Below are 26,549 nucleotides of genomic sequence, written 5' to 3' on the forward strand. Positions count from 1 at the left end.
AGTCACAGGATAACCCCCTCTGTCCCTGGCGAGCTGCAGGGGCAATCTGCCTGGGCTCACCCACCTTACACTGAGGCTTACCCAGGAAGCAGGCACCTGGATAATAAAGTTTGAGCTCTTAGTCCATGCTCCCCACTCTGCCTGAGATGACACGACCCCCCTCACCCCTGAGGCCACAAGGGGGCCTGCCCAGGAGACCAGAGAAAGCCCAGGAGACCAGCCAAGCCCAGGGGAGCTGCACACAGGTCTCACTCCAATCCTCTCATCCAGGCAGGAGGCTCAGTTGCCTGAGAAGCATTGAAAATAGAGTCTAAGTCTAAGCGGCTTAGTGGGGTTCCAAGAAGGGCCAGCAGGTGGGGGTGGGGACAGGGGACCCTAAATCTTCTCAACTTGGCTTTGGGGAGAATCAGATGCCGTAAGACAAGAAAGAGTCAGGCACACAAAAGTTCCGCTCACCTTCTCTTCTAGGGACTCAGGTCACTTCAAGGTGTCCCAGTGTCCTTGGCCAGAAGAGGGCCCGCCCCACCCCCTCAGCTCCAAGGCTGCAGTGTTGAACTGCCTGGGTTTATTCTCTTTGCAAACACAGGCACAGGCGAGGCAAGTCTACACAGACAGCATCCTCTTGAAGTTCAGCTCGGCCCTGGCTGTTGTATCCACAGGACCTATCACAGGCATAAGTGACATTTCCCAGAGATCCTCCCCAGTGGGTCTCCAGGGTAAACCCCATTGCCTGCCTGTCTTTAGCCTGGAAGAGGTCCCCCTTGCATCTCTGTATGCAGAGCTGGCCTGCTCAGACCTCCCTGGGGTCCTGTGCAAATGGCCTGGGGTTAGGTCAGGCCAGAGGAAATTTGTTCTGAATCCGGACCTTTGTGGGTGGAGGAGAAATGGTGAAAACGGCAGTTCCCAAAGACCCTGGCCTAAAAGCAGCCGCCCTTTCCCTCTCCTGCCACCTTTGATGCCCCCTCTTTCCGGGCTAACCCTGGTCAGGCTTCAGGTCTCACCAGGGGGGGTCGCTTCCTCTGTGAAGCCTTCCTTACCACTAGTTGGATTCAGCTTTTTGACAGTCCCTCCTGCACTCACTCATTCACGCGTGCCTGCATTCATATCACAAATATGTACTGTAGCCCACCACCTGCCAGCCCTGGGCTAAGTGATGGGGGTCCGGCAGACAGGGCCTTTGACCCTGGAGCTCACAGTGGGGCGCAGGGAAGGGAGGGGAAGACCCCTAGCTCTGGGGGAGGCGCTGCAGCTCCGGGATCCAGAAGGCTGCGATTCCTCCTCCCATCTTCCGCCACCTCCGCGCCCGGTCTCTCCCAGGACGGCTGTGCCCCAGCTGAGATTTTGGGGACGTCGGGTCCCTGCCCCGCGGCCTCAACGTGGGGACGATCACTCTCCGAAGGGCGGGGCTGCGCAAACAAAAGCTACTCCAAGGGGACAAAGGCTGCGCCGCGGGGACAAAGACTTCGCAGTAGCAGCTGCGAGTTCGCTGCGGCCCGGACCCACGCCCCCACCCGGCCTTTAGCCAAGCAAACAAATCCATGTTTTAGATCAAATGAGGGCAGTCTCTTCCCCAAACATTTCCCTCCGGGCATGGCCGAGGGGACAAAGGGCGCTCCCCACATGCAGCGAAGGCCACGGAAGGAGGGAGCCAGGGCTCGCCGCCCGGGACCGAAGGCCCGCGGTCCCCGCCGCACGCTGCGGCGCACTCGGAGGCGGATGGCCGGGCTCAGGCCTGCCTAGTCTCGCTGTCCTCGCAGTCCCTGCGGGCGCCCTGGACCCCGCAGGGCGCGGCGCCGCCAGCAGTTCCGCGAAGGGCCCCGCATTGCGGCTGCGCGTCGGCGGGCGGGCGGGCGCGCGCGTGGGCGAGAGTGTGTGCACGCGCGCCGCCGGCAGCCGTGCCCCAGTTTGCTCCGCGCTGCAGTCCCCTGGCGCCCACCCCTTCCCCAGCCCTCCTCCCCTTGCCGCGGCGCACCCGTCTCCACCGCCCGGCCGGCGCGGAGGGAGAATTGGCCCAGCGCCCGCGGGGGCGGGAGGGGCTGAGCCGAGAAACTGCGGAGACAGAGGGGAGGGGACGGGAGGGACAGGCGGGGACGCAAGGCTCACCACCGCCCGGCCACTGCAGCATCGGCCTGGACGCAAAGTTCACGGCCAGGCCCTGTGGCTGGCCAGAGGCCCGGGACCCCCGGGCTCCCGGGTAGCTGTTCCAGCGGCGCCATTTGCGCTGCGGCTGCGGCACTGCTTCCCCTCCCCCCTTCCCCCTCCCCTTAGTATTTATCGAGCTGGTGAAAGGCTGGGAAGGCTGGGCCCTTGGGTGGGTGAGTGCCTTGTATTCATTTAGGCGGAAAAAGAATAGCTAGGGTAGCCCCGCGTCTCCCCAGCCAGGTGGGGTCTGGCAGTTCCTCTGTCCCCGCCTCCCTTCCACTCCCATTCCTTGAAAGGACAACTGACCCAGACCAAAGGAAAGCGTCCTTCAGGGTCCTGATCTGCTCTCTGCAGGGCCCCTGAGCCGCGGTGGACCCCAGGCTGGCCCCTCTGGTTCAGCAGGGCGCTCTGAGCTGGGGGTCCGAGCTGCGGAGCTACTGTTCCCCTAGCTGTGCCCTGGCTGGTGGTAACAGAGCCGATGCTGCTGGACGCCCAGGCCTTGATACCATCGTCACCCCAATTCCTGTCGCCCTCCTGTGTATCCTGCAGGGGTAGGGGTGCTTATTTCAACTTGGAGGCCCACAGAGTTCAGAGCTCAAAGTTCTGGGGAGAGGGGGCAGCTAGGGAGCAGGTGCCCAGCTTGGCACCAGGCCAATCCTGAGGAGCCTGGGGTGGCCGAGGTCCTGGTCTGTCATGAAGTAGTTGGGTGGCTCCCCTCCCCACGGTCTATATGGCGGCATCCTCCCATGCCGTAGCCTCCGGGGTACAGCTGGCTCTCTATGCTTCCAGGGGGCCTGCAGATGTGTCCTGAGCTCTGGGGCACTGCCTGACTGTGACTTTGCTCTCTGAAAAGGCTCCATCTGCCAGGCAGGGTCCTACACTGGTCCCAGCATCCTTGGGTTCATTCTAGTGAGGCCAGCCAGGCCATTCAGGGAGAGCCAGCATTCTGCAGAGTTCCCGACTCCATTCCCCATTTGTTCTGCAAAACTGAAACCAGATTTCCTAAACGGGAGCCCCTGGTCACCCTGCTCTTCTTGGTTACATCTGCGGGTCATCATCACAGCTCTACCTGGCTCCAGCCTCGGCCAGGGAAGATGCCAAGGGCAGCTTGGTGCCCCAGGGCAGCCCATGCTAGGGTGCAGAGCCTGCAGACTCAAAGCTGTCCTGGGGAATGTCTCCTGAGGGTTCACCAGCCAAGGCAGCTGTTGGCACCCTGTCTCGGCTGGGGCAGGGGCTGGGATAAGGCTGAGGTTTACACGCTGGGTGGTTCAGGAAATGAACTATGTACCCAAGCCCAGAAATTTTCCAGCAGCCAACAGCAAGGGGTAGTCTGAAAGGTGAGACCCAAAAGGCCAGCTGTGGGGGTGTGGGGTGTGTGTGTGTGTGTGGGGGGGGGTGTTGCTTAGAGAACCCACCCCTGCAGGGGGCCCAGGCTCAGCTTAGCCCAGACCTCAATGTCCTGGGCTGGCAAGGTCTCTAGCAAGGTACCCCATGGACTGTCATCTATCCGGGCTGCCCTGATACTGAGGTTATAGACAGGCATCCCTCCTACTGCATCCCCAGTGCACCGGGCTCAGCCCCCCAGGCCTTGGCCAGCTCTGGGCCTCCTGATGTGTGCCCAGGTGGGAAAGGGCAGCCTCTGACCCTGGCATCCCCAGCCTGCCTTTGGCAGCTCTTCTCTGCAGAGCCCCTGGTACTCCAAGAGGAACCGCCAACACTCACTGACCCCCATGGACAAGGCTGGCAGCTCTTGGAGTCCCTGCCTGTCCTTGACCACCAGGTCCTGCCTGCTCCCTTGAAGCCCACTGGGGTCCCTGACACTCTACCCTCTGCCACAGTCACGATCCTGGGCTTGCCACAGAGGCCATACAGGCCAGAGGTGGAATTAAAATCAGCCAAGAAGCTGGAGTTGTGGGTATTTGAGGGCTTCCAGGAGAAAGTTTGGCTGGTTAGCCCCAAAAGACGGAAGCAAGCTCCCAAATCCGAAAGAAGCCCAGGCTGAGTTGCCTCCCCATCCTCTTCCTCGAGAGGCTCGGGGCTTGGCGATGGCCTCTGGGAACGCTTTTTGCTTCCAGGAGCCCATGGAAACAGCCCTGGAGAGGCACAGCGGGTGCTTGGACTTTGCTGCCTGGGGTCCTTCGCCAGAGGAACCTCTTAGCTCCCCTGGGCTTGCTTGGCCACTCAGACAGCCCAGCAGGCGTGCCAGCCACAGGCCCACACTGAGGGTGGGGCCAGCCAGCGTCCAGACACAAATGGCAGACAGCTTAGGCACTCAGCCTGGCGGTGGAAACCTAGCCGACCTTCCTTCGCTCACATTGGCACCCCTTCCTGCCCCTTTCTGGGTGCTTATTCTTCTTTCACACCTTGTGCATAGAGTCCCCAAGCATCCCTCTCCCTTGGTGCCTGGCAAGACGACCCAAGCACTGTTCTTACCGTCCAAGGACAGCCAGTCGTGCTGGGAGGAAGGGAGCGTGGGCAGAGCCCGGGCTTTGTACTCAAACACCACCGAGTTGGAGATGATCTGGTTGTTGAAGGCAACTTGTAGGGTCACAAGACCAGTGTCATGGGCTGAAAGCAAGAGAAAAAGACCAAGTCAAGGGATGGGTGGGCACCTATAGCCTGGTGAACCACACAGGGCCTGGAATGTCCCCTCCCCACTACCCTTCATTGGTTAATGTCCAGCTCTCCTTACTGACAGCCTATGCCTGCTCATTCGAGGCCCAAACACAATGCTTCTTCTGGGAACCTTCTCGGTTCACCCAGACTCAGCCGGCTGTCCTGTGATCACTCCCAGGTATTGTAACTGCCCCTTTGCTTCCTCCGAGTGAGGGCAGGGGCGGGTGCTCAGTACAGACTGGCTGAACGAGTGAATGAGTGAATGGTCCCCAACTCTGCCTCATGGCTGGCTGACGTCCCCGCTTGTCCCATTCATCCTGGATGGGGCTCGGGCACAGCATCTGCTTCGGACTGATTTGTGCTTATTTTGTTTCACCTATTCCTACAAGCTTGTCCTGACTCAATGAACAAGTCAGCCCCTGTATTTTTAGAAGTTCTTCTGGTTCCCCGATGAAGGAGCTTCAGATGTGCCTCTGTTACCCTGGCCCCAGCTCAGCCCCATTGAGTGCTGAGCTGGGGATGCTGGCGTGAACGTTGTACCTCCCTCCAGTGTCCGCCAGTAAGCTCTGGAAGGCAGGGCCCTGGTGGGTCTCATTAACTGCTGTGGCCCCAACACAGGGCTTAACAAATAACTGTATCTGTGGAATAAACGAGGTATGTTCTCACTGAGAGTAAGAGGAAGCCAGCCCGTGGTGGAGATCAGCTTCAGCTCTGGGGTTGAGGTCGCCTCTCCACGGCTCATGTTGGCATCTTAGGGGCTGGCCTGTGGCCCACAGAGGTGGCCCGTGGGCAATGGTGGGTGTGCACACTGCCCTGCCAGGCCTCGTCCCTGACAGATGTCTCGGTTCTGTGCCCTCTGCCCTGCTTTTCTGGAATACCAGATACTGATACCCAAGGCCTCCCCGGTACAGATTTCCAGGGAGGACACGCACGGGGATCACGTCACTGTTTGGGCTCTTGGTTTTCAGGAGCTTATAGACTCAAGGAAGCCATCCAAGTCAGCCGCTGCCTAGGACAAGCAGAGCTCCAGCTTTCCTCCAAGGACTCTGATGCAGATCCCAGTCCCGATGGGAAAACCAGCTTATTGATGGGTGGCCGCTGTCCATCCTGGGTGGATGTGTTAAGGCAGCAACCATCTTGCCATTGTCCCCAGGGAAGGTCTTCGGGAGTCACTGTCCAAGGGCACCCATGGGTTTTTCCTCTGTGTTTTCCACCCTGTCTGGGAACCTCAGCTCCAGACCACAACCTGAACCAAAGGACTCCACAGTGGAGGTCACACAGGACCTCCGAGGTGCCTGGGCAGGGAGCCCCGGCCAAGTCCAGAACCTGCTATGGCTCTGCTGGCATCCCTGGGCGGGTCTCCAAGCTTGTGGTCGCATGCCTGCCCTGGAGATTGGCCTGGCTTGCCAGCAGGAAGACAGGTGGCCAGCACCCACACCCATCGGAGCCCGCTCAGGGCTACTCCTCTTAGCAGCCTCCTCGGCCAGCCTTGGGGAGCTCACGGCTTCTCTGGGACAATGTGTCCCAGCCTGGGGGGGTGGCCTCTTCAACTGCTGCTGCTCTTCCATCATCTTCTGGCAGGTGCACAACCTGCAGCAACTCTGGAATGGTGGCAGACTCCAAGGCATTTCTTCCTTCCCAGAGAGACGGAGCAGAGGGGACCTACTGTGGTCTCCGGGATGCCAGCCCAGCAGCCCTGCTCCTGCAGGTCCATCACCCAGGAGGCTTCCCGGACTCGCTCTTCCCTTCCTCACTCATGCAGTCCATCAGCGAGTGCCATCAGCAATGGCAAGATCCATTGCTCTCCATCTCCACTACAGATGCTGTAGTCCACACCACCATCATTTATTGCCTAGACTTCTCCACTAGCCTCCTGCTGAAGGCAGCATCAGAGCACCTGAGACCTGCTCCTGCTGGGAGGGTGTCAGGAGGCCACAATCCAGCACTGGGGGCCACAGCCCAGCACCCCTAGAGGAAACCAGGGGGAGTGTGGTGCCCAAGGGAGCCCTTCTTACATTTGGAAAGATCAGCCCTCTGCCTTCTTCCTATGGTCTCCCTGTGTCTGTTCTTCCTCCCTACAACCCAGAATCATCTTTCCCACACACCCAGAATCATCTTTAAAGACATCATTTAGATCAAGCCACCCCCTGCTTAAAGCTAACAGCCTCCTATTGCAAGTAAAATCAAACCAAACTCCTTCCTGTGATGCAGAAAGATGGACACGATTTGTTTTGGTTCCTGCTATCATCTCCAGTCTTACTGTGTGCAGCTCCCTGTACCCCACTCACTATCCTGCAGCCAGCGCCTTTCTCGGGCTTTAGATTCTCCATGTTGCCAAACCTCTTTCTGCCCCAGGACCTTTGCACTTCCCCTACCCTCTGCCTGGCCGGGATGCTTCTCCCACTTCCCATGACTGGCTCCATCCCATCATCCAGGTCCCAGCCTGCGAGAGGCCTCTGCTCATCCATGTTCCAGAAGGAATCTCCTTCTTCCCAGGTGACGTTATTACCATATTCTACTGTTGGGATACAGTTTTCACCAGTTACCTTGGTTATTTCTTCTTCTCCTTGTTTGTTTTCTGTCTCCCTGCAGTAGAACGTTAGCTCACGAGAGCTGGGACTGGCTCCATCTTAATCTTCATGCCTAGTGCCAAGGTCAGTGCCCGGGATGTCATGGCGGCTCAGTAACTATTTGTTGAATGAATTGTTTTGAAACCCAATTCTTCACCTCATTTGTTGTTTTTGTTTGTTTGCTTTTTGTTGTTGTTTTCTTTTTGAGACAGAGTCTTACTCTGTCTCCCAGGCTGGAGTGCAGTGGCATGATCTTGGCTTACTGCAACCTCCACCTCCCAGGTTCAGGCGATTCTCCTGCCTCAGCCTCCCTACCAGCTTACAGGTGCCTGCCACTATGCCCAGCTAATTTTTGTATTTTTAGTAGAGACAAGGTTTCACCATGTTGGTCAGGCTGGTCTCGAACTCCTGACTTCAAGTGATCTGCCTGCCTTGGCCTCCCAGCATGCCGGGATTACAGGTGTGAGCCACTGTGCCTGGTCCTCATTTTGCATTTCATCTTTTGTCTTCTTTAGGGCTCTCTGGCCGGCAGTTTTCTTGGTGGATTCCCCTATCTTCTCCTGAGCCTGAGTTGCCTCTTTCCGCCAGCACCTCCTCTCACTCAGTGCGCACTGCCCTCAGCTCACTGCCCTAACTTGGTGGGCTCCCTCCTGCCCCTGAAGCACCCCAGAGTCTTGTAGAAGACACATTCTGTGCCTGAGTGTCTCCTGCTGCCTGTGACAGTGTGGGAGCTGCCAGGGCAGGACCCTGCTCTTGGTCAGAGCAGAATCACCTCATGTGTTTTGCTTGGGTGGGTGTGTTGGGCTGGGACCCCGGAGATGGGTGGGCATTGGCCGTGTGTGTTGCCAGTGCCCCCCTCCTCCCATGTTGTTCCTGACTTGTGCTCACAGGCCTCTGAGCCTGTCTTTTTGGTGAGGCCAGTTTGATTCTGACTTCCAAGTGTTCATCCTTCAAGCTCAGCCTCAGATTCCTCTGGGGAGACCCAGAGATGAGGTCCCCAAGCAGCCAGCGTCATCTCCCGGGGCAGTGATTCATTTGCATGCTGCACTCCTCCCTGGACTGAGAGTCCCTTGCAATCAGGGCCCTGGTGAGAAGCTGGGTCTTATTCTTTGCTCCATTCCAAACCCATACTCTGTGCACAACAAGCAGGGGCTACTCAAAAGTTATCTGGCAAATGAAGAAAGGAATGGATACATCCAGTGTGTTTTACAGAGCACCGTGTTTCAATTTGGGCCTCAAAGCAGAGATTTCCAAAGGAGACCCCCTTTGTGGAGTTAGCTGAAGACACAATACTGGCACCTGTGGAGGGGTCCCAGTTCTCAGTGTGCCTTGAGCCTTGTGGCTCCTGTTCCCTCGGTCCAAGACACATTGTGGCTAATAGAATGAACCTGAATGACTAGGAGGGTGAGTAGCCTAGGCAGAGACTCTACCTGCCATCTCTGCGGACCCGGAAGCGCCCCAGGACCAGGAGAACTGCCTGTGGAGACCCAAATTGCCCTGGTACCCTCTCCAAACTCCTCCTTGGGAAAGGAAGAGCGAAGGCCTCATTAATGGGAATTCTTCAGGAATGGAGCACGTGGGCCAGGTGCTTCACACACCTCCTCTCACTCACTGCTCTTGCCCCACTGGCAGGCAGTTTTCAGAGCTGTAGAAACTGAGGCCCAGAGAGGTCAGGCACTGAGTTCGAGCCACACGGATGGTTTCTGGCTGATCCGAGATGGACCCAAGTGTGGCGGACTCCAGCCCTGGGGACACACAAAGGCCAGCCCCTCTTTTTCTGTGGAGGGGTCAGATAACTGAGAGCAGACCTGAGCAGCCCTGTCTTGGTCCTTAGCCAGGCGAGAACCAGGTACAGAAAGTGGCATCTATTTATAGGCCAGGCAAGTCCCATTCTGGCAGCAGGTGATGAGTGCACTGTTTAATGCCACAGTGCCCTCCCCGCCACCCCCGCCGGGCCGGGGACCTCATCAGCTGCACACAGCCCTGCGCTGTGATAGGCAGACCCAGCCTGGCTGCCACCCCGGCTGGCTGTGCTCCAGGCTGAGCAGGGCTGCTGGGTGGGCCTTCTGGAGCCAGGCAGGCGGGGGCTGGGAGGGGAGGGCTAGGCCAGCAGGGGGTGGGGTGGGCATCTTAGGCCGCAGCGCTGGCTCCCAGAAAGTTTGTGGAGAAGATGGTGCTGGGTTCAAGCAGAGGCTGAGTGTACAGCCAGCTGAGGAGCAGGGTTTTCCGCTCTGGTGGCTGCAAGAAGATCCTGAGAGAGGTGGGGCACGGTGGCTCATCCCTGTAATCCCAGCACTTTGGGAGGCCAAGGTGGGCGGATCAGTTGGGTCAGGAGTTCGAGACCAGCCTGGCCAACGTGGTGAAACTCCATCTCTACTAAAAGTACAAACATTAGCCGGGTGTGGTGGCACAAGCCTGTAGTCCCAGCTACTGGGGAGGCTGAGGCAGGAGAATCGCTTGAACCTGGGAAATGGAGGTTGCAGTGAGCCGAGATTGCATCACTGCACTCCAGCCTGGCAAAAGAGCAAGACTCCGTCTCAAAACAAAAAAAACAACAACAAAAAGAAGAGCCTGAGAGAGAAGGAGAAAAGGAGAAATGCCTGGTGGGGTTCAGCTGCCCCAGGCTGGGGGAGTAATTCAAGGACGGGGTGGTGGTGGCAGACAGCTGGGGCAGCCAAGGCTCAGGCTGGACCATGCAGGGTGGAACCTAGAAGCACCCTGGGGCCTGCCTAGCACCGGCCAACTCTGTGCTTGCCGTGGGGACACCCCACCCCATACCTCTCTCCTCACACCCAGTCTTCTACACTGAGCATCTTCTCTCCTTTCTAGGCTCCCTGACCTTCCGCACACCTGCATCCTTACCCCCTCTCCTGTTTATGATCAGGGCTCACTGGACAGGCTATCCTGAGGGTTGGTGGTGATGAGATGGGGCAGCCAAGGGGGTCCTGCCAGCACCAGTCCAGGAGCAGAAGACATAAGCTCTAGAAACAGGCTTCAGATGCTTGGAGACTAATTCATTCCTTCACAATCTCCATCCCCCTCTGTGACATGTCTGGCACTCTGCCAGCCCCGGGGATACTATGGTGACCAAGAAGATAGTCCCTGACCCCATGGCACAGGCGAGTAGGGAAGCAGTGATGGCCAGAAGTCAAAAACAAGTTGACCAGACAGGGACACTATGCTAAGCAGAAAATGCTGGAACCCTGGGGAAGGGCTTCAGAGCCACAGGGACAGCACAGAGGGCCTCCTGACTGGGTTTCTTGGGGGATCTTTGAGCCCCTAAAATTGGAAGCAAATTATGTGCATGTACCTTTTCTGGGCATAGGGTAGATGGCTCTGTTACATTCTCAAAGGCGTTTGTGCTGATAATTGTTAGACTGATCCCCTATCACCACCCCATCTCCCTCCACCCCTACCAAGCTTTCTCCAGCCTTCTGCCCTCTGCCCTGGGCCCCAGGAGGACAGAGCCTGTGTGTGGGCTGCATTGCCTGGGTTCTCCTGGCTTCTGGTTGGCTTGGGCCGTGGGAGGCATGGGCAGGTGCAGAGAGGCCACCTTGCTGCAGAGGTGGTCTCTGGCCCCGGCTCTCACCAACTGTAGTCACCCTTTGGGCTGAGGGTGGTGGCAGCTTCCCACTGTGGTCAGCCCTGGATACATTGCCTGGGCCTGGCTTATTCCCACCCTAAATTATGCTCTCATCGCGTTCTCTTCAAAATCCCAGTCAAGCGTGCCTAGGTCCCTGTCCGACGCTGGGTCCCTGAGCCAAAGGAGATGATGTTCTAATAGACTATCTGGGATCCGCTTCTTCACAGCTGAGGAAACAGAGGCCTAGAGTAAGGAGGACACGACCTGCTCAACGTCACCCCAAGGCTGACTCCGAGTCCAGTGCTCCTCAGGCCCCCACACCTTCCTTGGGGGACTGGGGCAGGGGGTGACTTTCTTACCTGGGCAGTAGCAGCGCAGCACCCCGGGCTGAATCAGGGATGCAGGCACTGAGATCTGGTCAAACAGGCAACTGTAGTTATTGCTGGCTTCTTGCCACGGGCCTGTGATGAGGACCTTCACTCCTCCCTGCAGGGAACAGAGAGGGGAACAGAGTTGGAGTATGAGCCAGTGAGGGAGGCAGCATGGGGAAGCCCCTGTGAGGCTGCACTGCTCAGATGGGGGTCTGTATCTCTCCCCCCATGCAGATTCCCAGGCCATCACTCCAGGGATTCCAGTGAGCCCCGACTTCTGAGAACCACAGCTCCAGGACTACAGCAAGAGAAGGGCCCCGAGGCGCTCCTTCCCCAGCCCCTCAGGAAGCTCCAGGACCGGCAGCTCCAACCCCTGACCTTCTCTCTCTCTTGTATAACTCGCAGATCCAGGCAGGAGGGAGTACAGAGTTTTGCAAACCCTTTCAGCCCACGATGCCCCTGAGAACCGGCCTGGAAGGAAGCCGAGGGCAGGGAGGGGACTTGCTATGTCATTTGCTTGTGGACAGATTGAGGGAACTCCAAGTTTTGAAAACAGGCCTGAGCATCTCAGTGTCAGCCCAGGCAGCAGAAGTTCTTGTGGGGAGTTGAGGAGAGACCCAGGATCCCCAGGCTGTGGGCATGGCAAGGTGAGGGGGCCTGGAGCAGGGTGGGGTGAAGAGCCTGATTAAGAAACAGAAGAGCTAAGTGCAGGAGATGCTCAGAGACTGCCCTGTGAGCTGAGTTTGGGGCTCAGAGCTGGGGGCTGGGAGTGGAACGGGGCTGAGCGTCTGCCCCTCCCCCAACCCTGTGCTATCAAAGGTCCTTGAGTCTGTGCCGCTGCCTACACAGCTAGCCTGGGGTCCCACGAGCAAGCAGTGATCCTGCAGCTTGGCTGGGAGCAGCCTCGAATGACCTTCCTCAGCTCCAGGTGGTAGGACCCCACCTCCAGGAACCTCCCAGGGTGCCCAGGGGCAGGAGAGCATCAGTAGGGCTGGGGTACTCCCTGATCCCCAACTTGGACTAGCCTGGGGCTGCTGCAGAAAGCAGAGGAGGAAGGTGGCCTCATGTCCGGAGCCCTGGGCAATCCTGCTTTACGGCCATTGTCCTGCTTAGTGATGATAGAGGGAGGTGCGAGGTGGACGGCAATTTGTAGGCCCCCTACTTACGGCTTAGCTGAGGAGAGGGGCTGGTCACTGAGTAGAGGGAGGCTCTCCCTGGGGATGAGGAAGGTGGGGGTGCCGGCCTCCCGGGCTCTCCTGGCTAACCTTGGGTGGACCCACCCCAGAGGCGCCATCCACCCCACCCCCAAACCAGTAAACACCTTTCCCTGCAGGGGGGCGGAGAGCTGCGTAGGTCAGGGCAGAGAGCACCACCTAGTGTCCAGGCTGGAGAAGGCCGCCAGGCACGCTGGAGACTGGGAGGTGGGGGTGAGGAGTTGCTGTGAGCCCACCTTCCCCACCGCTCCAGGTCAGAGAAGCGATCCCCACCCCGCAACCCCGTGCCAACCAGATGCTCCCTCCTGGTCAGTCACTCATTCTTGCTCGGCGTCTTCTGGGCCCTGGCCCACCCCTGCCCTGGAGGGAGCCCCAGCCTCTACAAGGAGCCTGCCCTAGGTGCCCCACAATGTTCCTGGAACCCAGGCCTGGCCCAGGGCATCTGCAGCAGGAGTGAGTGTTTCCAGGGATGAGGTGGAAGTGGCTCCTCCCATTGCCCAGCCAGGAAAAGAGACTTCTTCCACGGAAGGGGCTCTCCCCGGCTGGAAGGCATATCCCACCCCTGCTCTTGCATGAGTCTTGCTCTGGCCTGGGAGGTCACTTTACTACTAGGGCAGCGGAGAGAGCTCACGACCGAGAGCCAAAAGCAAGAGGCCTGCTCCCGCGCCTCAGTAGCTGTGTGTCCTCAGGCAAGTGGCCCAGCCTCTCTGGGTGGCATCTCCTTGCTAGGGGCCCTTCTGGTCGCAGCATTCCTTGTTCTGATGCCCAGGGATATTTGCAGCTCCGTGGAAGGGGCAGGGCGTTGGGGGCAGTGGGTGCCTGGCTGGGAAGAGTGCCAGCCAGCGGACAGGTGGAGCCTGACTTTGGGATGTCTGGAAGCACCAGAAGGCCAGCCCAGGGCACCATCCCCCAGGATCCTGGGAAGTGGAAGAGCAGTGACTTCAAAAGGCCATAGACAGTTACCATGTGAGAAAAAGGGAAAAAATAATAACCGCAATCAACAGCTGCTAGCATGAAGCTGGGGCTGCTGCCGGGAACAAAGAACTGCCGAGATTACTGGAGAACATCAGGACCTTCTCCATGGAAACCGCCGCAGGACAGCTCAGCATCCATCCATTCAGGGGATGGTTCCCATGGCAACAGCCCGCCTGGCTGCGCTGAATTGGTGGTGGCGCGCGTGCCTGATGGCTGTAATTGCAGGCTCTTCTGCCTGGTGCAGCAGGAGTGTCAGTGGTGGGAGATGACGCAGGAGGGTTTGGGGGGCAGGGAGGGAGCACGAAATGCCATCTGAGGTCTCTGTGTCCTGAGATAAAGGGCCCGGATGTCTGATGCAGCCAGGGCAGATGCTGGGGCATAGGGGGACGCCTCTGGGGTGTGTGTGTGTGTGTGTGTGTGTGTGTGTGTTGGTGACCAGCTGCAACCAGAAGTGAAGGAGTGGACAGAGATAGGAGAAATGGAGAAATGGGAGCAGCCTGTGGGAGGGAAGGCCTCTCAGAGAAGAGACAGCAGGATGGCCCCAGCCACCGTGTTCCTGCTAAGTGGATGCATTGAGGTTTAGAGCTGGGTGGGGGTGCTGGGTAACCGTTTAACCAAACCCCATTTTGCAGACTGGGAAGCAAGGCCCAGGCCGACAAGCCTGCCTGTACAGCCCTCCCTGAGCTTGGCAGAACCTGGCCAGATTGGACTCCTGATGCAGTCAGTGTACAGACAGGCTGGCAGGGAGGGGACAGGACGAGGGCCAGATGAAGGGAGAGAAGTGTCAGGAGAGAAAGTGCTGTCTCCTGCAGAACACAGGATGGGGGGCGCCCCTGCTGTGGTATGGAGACAGTGGCCTGGGTAGGAGAGGACAGCAAGGAGGAAGGGGCCCTTCACAGCCTCTGAGGCCTCACTGTGTGGCCAGGTGGGGCCCCAAAGGGCCTAGCTGGGTGGTGTATGCACATTTTCCAAATCAAGCTGAATTTCAGCAGCTTTTGGTTGTAGGTAACTGGAAGCATTGAGGGCTTCTGGGAAAGCAGGACTGGCCGCTCCCTCTGCCGGGCTGCCAGGCTGCCAGGCTGCCATTGCGTTCCTGTTCCTGGGCTGCCCTCGCGTGGCGAGTTGCTGAACTGCAGGCCCGGAAAGGACAGAAGGAGCCAGGCCTGCTGATGTCCTATTCGCCAGGACACCCAGGAGGCTGGGGTGTGGGCCTGCACCCAGCCCAGGGCCTGTCTCACAGACCAGGACCTTGGGAAAAGAGGGGACCCTCCTTCCACCTCCTGGCTCCTGCAAGACATTAAGGGCTCCAGGGCACCTCTAAGTGTCCGGAGGATCAAATCTCCCAGGTCCTAGGACTGGGAGTGCCTCGAGGCCACCCCCTCTCAGCCATTTACACATAAAGAAACTGAGTTTCAGAGAGTCAGGTCTCAAGGAGCCAGGACCAGAAGACAGCTCTGACCTTCCCCCTGCACCCTGTTCCTGGCCCCCCTCTCTGTCCCTTTGCATCGCTTTCTTAAGCCCAGGGTCGGGGGGTGTGGGGAATATGCCCAACTGGCCTTCGCGGGGTGGGGTGGGGGGTGTGGTGAGCGCTCTGAAGGTGCCACTGAGCTCAGAATCAATGATAAGAGAGGAGGTCAGGGCCGGGTGCGGTGGCTCACGCCTGAAATCCCAGCACTTTGGGAGGCTGAGGTGGGTGGATCACTGGAGGCCAGGAGGTTGAGACCAGCCTGGCCAACATGGCAAAACTCCGTCTTTACTAAAAATACAAAAATTAGCTGGACGTGGTGGTGCACGCCTGTAATCTCAGCACTTTGGGAGGTGGAGGCAGAGTCAGGAGTTTGAGACCAGCCTGGGATACATGGTGAAACCTCATCTCTACTAAAAGTACAAAAATTAGCTGGGTGCAGCAGGGTGTGCCTGTAATCCCAGCTACTCGGCAGGCTGAGGCAGGAGAATTGCTTGAACCTGGGAGGCGGAGGTTTCAGTGAGCCAAGATCGCGCCATTGCACTCCAGCCTGGACAAAAAGAGTGAAATTCCTTCTCAAAGAAAAAAAAAAAAAAGCAAAAACGAAACAAAACCAGCAGGGGTCAGAAACATGGTCACACCAAACTACACCAAGAGGAAGCCCAGTCTGATCCTTCTGGGCTCTTCCTATACGGGATGTGAGAGCTGGGGACAACTGTACACAGATTTTCTTAGCTTTGCCAGCGGGGAAAAAGGGTGAGGAAGTCAGAGCCCCTGTCTTTAGTGTTGTCCAACCGAGTGAGCTGTGGGCAGCCCACCTCCTGGGAAGTGTCCACTCAGGGCCCGTGGTGCACAGGCTGGTCCCTGAGCACCCAGACAGGCTGGGGAGAGGTCAGGAAGCACATGCTTGTGTACACTAGATTATTTAGGGAAAGCCTGGGCCACTCTGTCCCCTTCCTGTGCTATTCTACTCTAGAGAAAAAGCAGAGATGCCTCTACTGCTTGTGTCCCTGAGGCAAGATGCTTTGGTCTTTGGAGTAGTGGTTCTCAAAGTCAGATCCCCGGGAGCTGAGGCGGCCTGGGGACTAGGGGAGGGTGCAGGTTGGAGTCCCGTGTCCTATGACCTGTGTTGAATTTTGCAGAGGGCCAGGTTTACTTAAGAAGGATCTTCAGGATGACTCTTCAGAGGCTCTGCCCTGTTCAGTTTTGAGAGAGATTTTTGGTTTTGTTCTTGTTTGGCTTAGAGAAGTAGAACGAAGGCAGTGGATGTAGATGATCTATGATGGCTACTTTTTTTTTTTCTAAAGACAGAGTTTCACTCTTGTTGCCCAGGCTGGAGTGCAGTGGCATGATCTCGGCTCACTACAACCTCCGCCTCCCGGGTTCAAGTGATTCTCCTGCCTTAGCCGCCCAAGTAGCTGAGATTACAGGTACATGCCACCACACCAAGCTAATTTTTTGTGTTTTTAGTAGAGACAGGGTTTCACCATGTTGGCCAGGCTGGTCTTGAACTCCTGACCTCAGGTGATCCACACACCTTGGCCTCCCAAAGTACTGGGATTACAGGCCTGAGCCACTGAGCCTGGCCAATAGTGACTTTTGAATTTTTTTTAAGCAACCTTGGGACCACTTTTCAAAAAAAAAAAAAGCAAAACATAAATGGACTCTTAACACATAAATCGAGAAACGGCAGACAACTCTGGCTGGAGCTAGGGGAGCATTTTGCCTCCAAGGACACCTGACTTTTTCTTTTCTTTTCTTTTCTTTTTTTTTTTTTTTGAGACAGGGTTTCACTGTGTCATCCAGGCTGGAGTGCAGTGGTACAATCACAGCTCCCTGCAGCCTCAACCTCTTGGGCTCAAGTGCTCCTCCGGACTCAGCCTCCAGAATAGGTGGGACCATAGGCAGGCCCCACCACACCTGGCTTATTTTTTTAATTTTTTGTTGAAACCAGGTCTCACTATGTTGCCCAGGTTGGTTTGGAACTCCTGGGCTCAGATGGTCCTCCTGCCTCAGCCTCCCAAAGTTCTGGGATTACAGGTTTGAGCCACGGCACCAGGCCAAGAACCCCAACTTTAAAGCTACTTGCCCCAGTGAAGTTTGAGAATCACTGCATGAAAGAGGGAGGTGTTCAAGTGCTGTGGGGACACAAGGAGGGGAAAGTGTCATCTTTATGGTCCAGAGCTTCCTCTGAAGGGCAGCCACAGGCATCCCTTAGCTGCAGGGTGGCGCAGGGGCCAGCGAGGTGGGTGGGAGGGGAGGTGACAGGTGGCGGCAGCAGTGGTAGCTTACCTCTGGGTAAGACCACTCTGGGGAGTAGTCGGTCACCATGAACACCCGTCCACTCTGCTGCAGCATGCCCAGGGTGCCCTGGGCCGAGGCGGCTGAGACCACCTCGGCGACGTGCATGTAGGCCATGGTGTTGGCTCCGCCCTCCGAGCTGCTCAGCTGCAGGCTGCCCTGCTGGGGGCTGCAGCAGGGGAGGCACATCTCTGCTTGGCTGAAGGGGGCCCGCACCCCGTCTTCTGACTGTGAGAGTGCCGTGCTGTCCCCCGACACCAGCTGGTGTCCATAGATGGTGCTGCTGCCCCCCTCCACGGAGATGAAGTCGTTGATCAGGTCGGAGAACTGGTTGCTGAAGGAGATGTCAAAGTGGTCCAGGCTGAGCTCCATGTTGGAGGCGTTGCCAAGGCTGGGCTGGGCCACGGGGTAGAGTCCCTGCACCACGTTGCCCGGGAGGATCGGGACGCCGCCGGCACTGCGGATCACGCCATTGGTCTCGGGCTGCAGGTAGTGCTCAGAGCTACAGGCCTGCAGCTCCCCAGACTTGAGCAGGACCTCGCTCCCTTCCGCCGCCTGCGAGGTCTCCATGGTGACCTCCCCTTCCGCGGTCATGGCCTGGAAGTTGGCCTGGAACTGCATGAGGTGGAGGGAGGAAGTGGACTCTATCCGCGTCTCGACATGACCGCTGCAGGAGCTAGTTTGGGACGAGGCCTCCGTTTTCACCGTGGGTATCACGAAGGTGCCCCCAGAGTCACTCAGGCTGCTGCGGGCGCTCTGCTCGGCGGGGAGGGGTTTGCTGGCGTCCTGCAGGAAGAAGCTCGGGGAGGGGGTCTGGTGGATGTGGGGGCTGTGGCCCGTCTGGCTGAAGTTGGATGTGTAGTCCTTGTTGGAGTCGATGGCACTGAAGTCCATCTGCTCCAGGGTGGTGCTGGGACTCAGGCCGCCGCCCGACGGCAGGAGGCTGGAGCCGGTGGTCAGGGCGAGGGAGCTGGCTGCCGCGGCTGCCGCGGAGGAGGAGTATGCTTCTTTGGCCATCTGCTGCTCGAAGGAGGTGTCCTCGGTCTTGATCTCCTTGGTGAGGACGGTGGTAAAGCTGAAGCTGCGCTCCCCGGGCGGCGAGTGCCGGATGTTGGAGCTGACCATCTCGGCTTTCAGGCCTCCACCCCCGTATGTCTGGCCCTGCTTTGGGTTATTAAGGAAACAGTCGGGGTCAAAGTTCATGGTGGTTTCTGGAATCTTCCGACCACCGTCGAGGGTGGTGGAGAGGACCAGCTCTTCAGACACGTTGGTGGGCAGCATGGACAGGCTCTCCGAGCTGCCCGTGGTGGGGAAGGCGAACTTGTGGCCGTCGGAGCTGACGGCCAGGACGAGGCCCTGAGAGGCATCAGGAGAGAGGAGGTGGTGGTTGGGGCCAGCGGTGGGGGACATGGTGTACACAGCCTCGTTGGTGACCTCTGACATGAACACCGTGGCGCTCTGGGACAAGCTCCCCATCACAGAGGCCACTGCCATACTGGACACGCCTGTGACCACCGGGCTGTCCACCATGTCCGGGTCGCTGTTGAGCCCGCTGCTGATGGACACGGGGGAGCTCTGGGTGGTGTCGGGGACCTCCACCTGGTTGGTAGAGGAGACCTCGGTGCTGCTCTGGTGCAGCAGCACGGGCTTGGCCACCTTGCCGTTCCTCTTCTCGCGGCTGGAGCCCTTGCTGTGGCTATGCTCGTGTTTGCCCTCCGACACGTCATTGTGCTGCACCTCCGAGTGGCTCCCGTACCCCCCTGTCCGTGGCTCCACCTTCGGCGAGATGATACGGTGTTTGGCACTGTTACACTTGTGATGCACGCTGCTGCCAGCTCCTGCAGAGAGCAGAACACAACACACACATGCACACGCAGGCACACACGTGCGCACACACGTGCACACACACGTGCACACGCAGGCACACACGTGCGCACACACGTGCACACGCAGGCACACATGTGCGCACACACGTGCACACGCAGGCACACATGTGCACACACACGTGCACACGCAGAAAGAGAGTCAGAGCCAGGACCGTAGCGGACCTGCTCCACAGCAGCTGGGGCCTCTGGCAAAGTCCAGACCCGGTGCCCCAGGCAGGCCACAGACCCTCAGCCCTGGGACATGTACCCCAAGCCTGGGGGCCGTCTCATGCCCCTTTGACCCTCCTCCAAAGATCAGAGGGGCTTTGACCTTGATGCTCTTTTCGAATAGGAAGCACATGGGAAGTCGGGAAGGAGAAGGTGGAGAGAATGTCAACATCCAGGAAAGTCCCCTCCACCATCAGAGACAGACACCACTCACCTGGTAAGGCCTTTGCTGGCAAGAGGGGGTCAGCCTGGGGAGGGTGGCTATGTTCGTATCCTACCCCACCGCCCCTCCCCAACTTCCCACAGCTGCTCAGCCCGTGACCTGGGAAGGAGCCACCCCTGGGGCCTGGCAACCAGAGGTCAATGGGGAGGTGATGGAAATGCACTCTCGGGACCAGCTCTCAGGCCCCAGGACCAGAGAGGGTTCTGGACCCTGCTCCAGAGGCAGAAAGGTACGTAAGCCCAGGCCTATCCTCTGCTCTCTGGGGCACAAAAATCCTTCTAGGTCCTAAGTAGGGACAGAGCCCTTGCTCCTCATTTCAGACGTACAAGCCTCAGGAGCTGAGCGTTTCTGAGGTTGGCAAAGCCTCCCTGGCAGCTCCTCCAGCCCTGGCAGCCAGCACGGCTTTTCTCTCCCACCCATCGGATGTTTTCACCATTTTCATTTCATCTGATAAGGGTCACTTTGCTTTTGATGAAAGGGCAAATTCTCCCCGATCCTGTTACAGCCTCGCCACCAAGACTCCTAAATGCACGAAGACTGTGCTGAGAGGTGACACGCCTCTAATGGGACTATCTAATTAAGTCAGCCCAGGGAGAGGAGAATGCACATTTCAAAGAGCAAATACCATTATCAGAAAAACAGACACATCAGGAAGGAGAGCGTGGGACGCTTTATGTTCTTGGAGACAGAGGTTAAAGAAAGAGGTTAACCCCGCGTGGTGTCATTGACGTAGGGCAGGTCTCCCGAAGACCCCAGTGCCCTCTGGCAGAGGATGCCCGAGTGTGGGCCTGAACGGAGAGGCCCCGAGCCCCAGAGTTCCTTGCTCCCCCAACGCTGCTGTCCCCAGTTCTTGCCCCATGGAGGAAGCTGTCCCTCTGGACACTGCTACCTCCTGCCCAGAGTGGACTGCCAGCCAGCTGCAGGGCAGGACGAGGCAGAAGGCCTGCCTTGTGTCTGTCCTGGATGCGGTGGTGTCACCCAGTCCCTGACTGTCCTGTCCCCCTCCTCCCTCACTAGATGTCATGGCTACTCCCACAGAGGACAGCAATGATGGCTGCCTTGTAGGGCTCCCGTCCCTGTGGCGCCTGCCTGCCCCGGGAGCCCCGGCTCACCCAGGCTGCCGGTGCAGAGGCAGTTGTGGGTCCGCGGCTGGGGCTTGGTCTGGTGACTGTCGAGGATCTGCTGCACCAGCTGTTCCACCGAGAAGCCCGAGCTGCTGTTCCCATTGCTGCAGGTCCACTTGATGCCATGGACTGTGGAGAGAGAGGCGGGGGTGGGGGAGGGGGGACGCTATCAGAGCCCGCAGGTGCAGAAGGGGCCTGGGTGGGGCTGAGGGGTAGGAACCAGTCCCTCCCTGAGGGCAGCCCTCTCTGCTGGGGAGCCGGCTCCTGGGGTGAATGGATGAGCAGGAGAGGGGGAGGGGAGGGAGGCCAGGCTGCCCCCATCGGACCCCCTGCTCCCATCGGGGACTCTGAGCTCTTCCTTCCCCTCTTCGCTCCCCCTCACTAGGGTGCAGCCCAGGGAGTGGACCACATAGTTCTGCTTTTGTTTCCCTAAAGTCAGAGTGCACGAGGCGGCTCTTCCTGGGGTGCTGGAATGGAAGAGAAAGGGAACAAGGACGGAAGGAGAGTGGACATGAGGCTGAGGGACTTCCCAGTCTGTGAGCCTCTTGTGGAGACTCAGGATGGAGGTGGTGGACCAACAAGCACCGAGCTGGGAGGACCAACGCCTCTCCCAGGAGTGTGTGCAGAGGGGGCCCCACCCTGGAGGGCAAGACTCTGGCTTCCTGCCCTCACTGGACTTCTTTGCCCCAAAGGGATTGCAGATGCAGGAGAGGCCAGAGGAGATGGGGACGGGACTGAAGGACCCACATGGCCTGGAAGGCAGGGGCCTCAGTGCCCAGTGCTGACTGATGGTAGCCATCTGAATAGCCACCCCAGGATGTGGGCTCGACCTTCCTCCCGGCACTTTTGCAGTCCCTGGAGTTGGGGTTGGGGTTTCCCCACCTGCCCGGCAGGATGGGGGCTGGAAGTCTAAACTGACTTTTCCAGCAGAGCAGTTTTCTCAGCTGGGGCAGACCCGGCCAAGGGGTGGCTAAGTCCTAAGTCTGGCACATGGAGCAATCCAGCTCTCTCTAGTGGGGCCAGGCTGAGAGGCAGTGGATTCGCAGCTTTGGGGCTGGAGCTGGTGCTGGGGCTCCAGGCGCAGAGGAGCAGGGCACAGGGTCAAGATAGGGAGAGGCCAGTGGCTTTATCGATACAAGAGCAACGTCCTTCCTCCTTTGGCTGAAGCTGCTCTCCCACCGGCTCCAGGGGTCAGCCGCTAACCCTCGCAGCGCCGGCCCCAGTTCTGTGAAGGGCTCTAGAATGCAGGGGGACAAGGAAAGCGTCAACATGGCAGGTAGGAGCTGGCTTGATTCAGACTTGGATTTGAGTCCAAGATTTACTTATTTATTTATTTTTTGAAATAGGGTGTCACTCTGTTGCTCAGGCTGGAGTGCTGTGGTATAAACACAACTCACTGTAGACTCGACCTCATGGGTTCAAGTGATCCTCCCACCTCAGCCTCCTGAGGAGCTGGGACTATAGGCATGTGTCACTACACTTGGATATTTTTTTAAAAAATTATTTGTAGAGGCCAGGCACAGTGGCTCACACCTGTAATCCCAACACTTTGGGAGGCCAAAGTGGGCGGATCACCTGAGGTCAGGAGTTTGAGACCAGCCTGACCAACATGGTGAAACCCCGACTCTACTAAAAATACAAAATTAGCTGGGCATGGTGGCACATGCCTGTAATCCCAACTACTTGGGGGCTGAGGCAAAAGAACCACCCGGGAGGCGGAGGTTGCAGTGAACCGAGATCGCACCATTGCACTCCAGCCTGGGGAACAAGAATGAAACTCTGTCTCGAAACAAACAAAAAAATTATTTGTAGAGACAAGGGTCTCATTATGTTACGCAGGCTGGTTTGGAACTCCTGGTCTCCCAAAGGGCTGATATTACAGGTGTGAGCCATTGTACTTGGCCTGAGTCTAGGTTTTGATCTTGCTGTGTGGATTTGGGCAAGTCGCTTAGCCTCTCTGAGCCTCAGTTTCCTGACTTGTAAAGTGGGCATGTAGTAGTCCCTGCCTGGAGAACTGGCCAGGAGAAAACATGATGTCCATGCCTGGCACTTTGTGCATACCCCAAAAAAGGGAAGCTGTTGTCATAATATCACTAGTGATGATGGTGATGACAGTGATGACTGTGACACCCAGCAGGCAGTGCTGGCCCTGCCCTGGGGCCTGGCTGATGCTATGGGGACTGGACTTGTGGCAGGAAGCATCTTGCTATGAAATCCACAGATGGCTCAGCCCCGGAACGCTGCGTGTAGATCTCTGAGGTGGCCATTCATCTCATGCCTCTGTTCCTGGGTGTAGAGCTCCCTTTAATTATAACTCTGATGGTTTTTCTTTTCTTCTTATTCTTTTTTTTTTTTTTTTTTGAGACTGAGTCTCGCTCTGTTGTCCAGGCTGGAGTGAGTGGTGTGATCTCGGCTCACTGCAACCTCCGCCTCCTGGGTTCAATCGATTCTGTTGCCTCAGCCTCCTGAATAGCTGGGATTACAGGAGCCTGCCACCATGCCTGGCTAATTTTTGTATTTTTAGTAGAGATGGGGTTTCACCATATTGGCCAGGCTGGGCTCAAACTCCTGACCTCATGATCCACCCGCCTTGGCCTCCCAAAGTGCTGGGACTACAGGTGTGAGCCACCGAGCCCAGCCTCTGATAGTTTTTCAAAGGAAATCACCCATATGTGAGGCTTGGGATTTGGCAGGAATATCTTCAGGGTTTGCCTTCTCTGTGTGTGCCGTCTGCTTTCCTTCTGTGTGTGTGCCGTCGCCTGACCTGGGTGTCTGCTCCCCTGTCCTTCCCCTCTGCTCCACTCTGAAGAGGCTCCTCTGAGGTCTGCAGCGCCCTGCCTCCTGCATCTTATTCTCAGGGGATCTGGGATTCTGGTGGGTCACTGAGGGGGATGGGTGGGGCTGAGTGGCACCTGCTTGCCAAGCCGCCATGTTCAGAACTTTATGTGATAGGTGCAGGCAGGCGGGTGGCAGCACTGACAGCCCACCTTCCTTTAGGTGGACAGTGGAGGAATTCTCCAGAAACCCCCTAAGCACCTTGTCCCTGACAGCTGGAGGGAAGGCCCGGGCCAGGGGCTTTAAAACCTCGTCATAGCTAGGGGACCCTTTTCTTAAATAAACCTCTACCTAGAAATTCAATACAGAAGACAGATTACTGCAGAGAGGACCTGGTGGAGGCAGGATGAGGGGTCACAGGCTCTCTGGCCTGTCCCTATGCCCAGGGCACTCCTTGGCTAAAGACATTTCCAGACTCATTTTACAGATGAGAAAACAGAGGCTCAGGAGGGGAGGTGACAGCCCAAATCACACTCCAGAGGCCACAGGGCAGGATGTGAGACTCCCCTCTGTACTGCTGCACAGGCCGTGGTCTGTTCCAGCTGTGGGTCCCCTACTCTGGCTGTACCCAGGCCCCAGAGAGGAGATTCTGACGTCATTGGTCTGAGGTGGTGCCAGGTATTTTTTTAAAGCTCTGCAGAGGCTCCTTGCATGCCGTTAGGATGGGAGAACACACAGCTCTGTTGAAAGCTCAAACTCAGCAGGGAACTGCAAGTCCAAAAGCAGAACCCCCTGCCGAGCTCACCATGGGAGCTTCTCCCTGTGGGAACTCTGAGCAGGTGCCCCTTGCCGAGCCAGGCCACACATTCTCTGGGAAGATCCCTGCTGAGTTTGAACTTGGCTCTCTGGGGAGATGAGCTGATTTCAGGGCAGCCCCACCTCTGGCTTCTGGCCTTCAGGCCACACCCCACTCAAGGGTCTTGGGTCTTGGCGTAGCGAGGCTTTCGAATCCCCTGGCTGGCAGAGTCTCCTGGCACTTCAGATCAGGGGCCCCTCTGCTCTGACAGCCACCAATCAGGCCAGGTTTCCACTCTAGCCCCGATGGGGGTGCGGCAGCCACATTCTCTCTGCCTCTTGCTCTCCTCCTTATGTTGTGAAGGTTATAAAATGAAGACCCAGTGAAGGCTGACAGATTGCAAGCAGAGAGTTTCTGGATGCTTAATGCAAATTACCTACTGTCTTGGCACATCCAATATGCAGATTGTCTCCCTCCTTGCTCTGGTGTTGGCGGCGGGGGTGGGGTGGGGGGGTGGGGGGGTGGGGGGTGGGTGGAGAAAAGCCCCCTCCTCTGAGATGGTGAGTTGTTAGCACTGAATATCAAATACTATCAAGACGGCTTTTAACATGTCATGCTCTGCTTCCCGACATGGAATCAATCAGCGGAGGGAGATTTCTATAGGGAAAAAGCGCTTTATGAAAGAAAGGTTAATAGCCACGCATGCTGGCCTCCCCGTTGGCCCCTTCCCCCTTTTAAAGCAGCAAAAGGGAAACCACATTAAAAGTACACTTGATCACGTGACCTCCCATGACATGTAAGGCAGGAGACACAGAAAGAGGAAGGGGAATTCCCAGAAAGGTAATGTCCTGGTGGCTCCGGGTCACATCTGTCCCCTCCTGCTCACTGTACCTCACTGGGCGGTACCTGACTCCCCGTTCTCAGGCAGAATGGCCTGAGCTGAATCCCAGACAGAGGGACCCTCTCTGCAGCTCCCCATAGATGGGGCCTGGGTGGTGGCCCCTGGTCCGCTCAGGTGGTGGAGAGAGACCTGTATCCCCAGGAAGGCTGGGTCAGGGGAAGTACCAGAGAGAAGAAAGGGTTGGTATGGGGTAGGATAAGCCAGACCCAGCATGGGGCTCCACAAGACCGGGGCAGGCAGGATGGCCACACTGGCCCCTGGAAAGCAGGATGCTGGCTTCTCGAAAGGTGTCCTCCTACAGCTACCCCAGAAGCCCTGAGGCTGCCCCGTGAAACACAGGCTGGGACTGCATTCCCTCTGACAGGACTGCCTGCAGCGCAGCCTGTGTGAGGATCAGCCTGCAGAGCTGAGGCTGGGAGTGGCCGTTGCAGAAACCCCAGGCCCACTCCAATGCTGACCTAGCCCTCGTACAAGATGTTTACCCTAATTATGGCCCGTGGCAAGTCAGCAGCGCTTCCACTAATATGAATAATCAAAATGAAATCAATGACAACAGCATGTGGCCCATGCTTTGGAGAGCATCATCGGATGAACAATTTACCCAAGAGGCGGCCAACCGCTGGGAAGAGAGTAACTGAGATCTGGAAGAGAGGGCTGGGGGAAGGCGTAGGGGCCTCACCCCACATGGGGCAGGCTGCCAGCCGAGGGCCTCTTGGGTTGCAGCTGCTCCATCCCAGGCCCTTGGGAAGAGGCGGAGAGCTTCAGCTACGCAGTCTAAGCCTGAGCCACGGTAGGGCCCTCCTATTTTCCTCTGTCATGAACTGAACTGTGTCCCTGACCAAATCCATAGGTTGAAGCCCTAACCACCAATGTGACTGCATCTGGAAACAGACTTTTAAGGAGGTAATTACGGTTAAGTGAGGTCACATGGGTGGGACCCTATCCCAGCAAGACTGGTGTCCCTATAAGCAGAGGAGGAGACACCAGGAGTGCCCATGCACAGAGAAATGGTCATATGAAGACACAGTGAGAAGGTGGCTGTCTGCAACCCAGGAAGAGAGGCCCTACCAGAAACCAACCCCAATGCCCCTTGATCTTGGGCTCCCAGCCTGCAGACTGTGAGACAATCAATTTCTGTTGTTTAAGCCCCCAGTCTGTGGTACTCTGTGAGGGCAGTGTCTTAGTCTGTTTTGTGCTGCTACAACCAAATACCGCAGACTGGGAAATTCATAAAGACCAGAAATGTATTGGCTTATAGTTTTGGAGGTTGGGAAGTCCAATATCAAGCTGCCAGTGACTGGTGAGGGCCTTCTTGCTATGTCATTGCATGGTGGAAGGGTGAAGAAAAAGAATCCATTCCCGGGAACCCTAAGTACAGCAGTTAAACATCTCCCATGGGG

The 26,549-nt window shown here is 57.5% G+C and overlaps 1 protein-coding gene across 6 annotated transcripts in view; it reads right to left on the reverse strand.

The window, feature by feature from the left end:
- The window catches only part of CAMTA1 (calmodulin binding transcription activator 1), a 974,629-nt gene that overhangs the window by 89,572 nt on the left and 858,508 nt on the right, over positions 1-26,549 (reverse strand). For 5 of the 6 annotated variants that reach the window (XM_030942611.1, XM_030942613.1, XM_030942616.1 and 2 more), the window contains 4 exons: positions 20,666-20,806; positions 17,229-19,075; positions 11,271-11,397; positions 4,576-4,710 (listed from right to left, as the gene is read on the reverse strand). In XM_030942611.1, the coding sequence (XP_030798471.1) occupies positions 4,576-4,710; positions 11,271-11,397; positions 17,229-19,075; positions 20,666-20,806 (2,250 nt within the window). Of the gene's footprint in view, positions 1-4,575; positions 4,711-11,270; positions 11,398-17,228; positions 19,076-20,665; positions 20,807-26,549 lie in introns of those variants that run through there. The other variant, XM_030942619.1, reaches the window with a different exon arrangement.

The sequence above is a fragment of the Rhinopithecus roxellana genome, chromosome 12 (assembly GCF_007565055.1).
Source record: "Rhinopithecus roxellana isolate Shanxi Qingling chromosome 12, ASM756505v1, whole genome shotgun sequence".
In the NCBI taxonomy this organism is placed as follows: Eukaryota; Metazoa; Chordata; class Mammalia; order Primates; family Cercopithecidae; genus Rhinopithecus; species Rhinopithecus roxellana.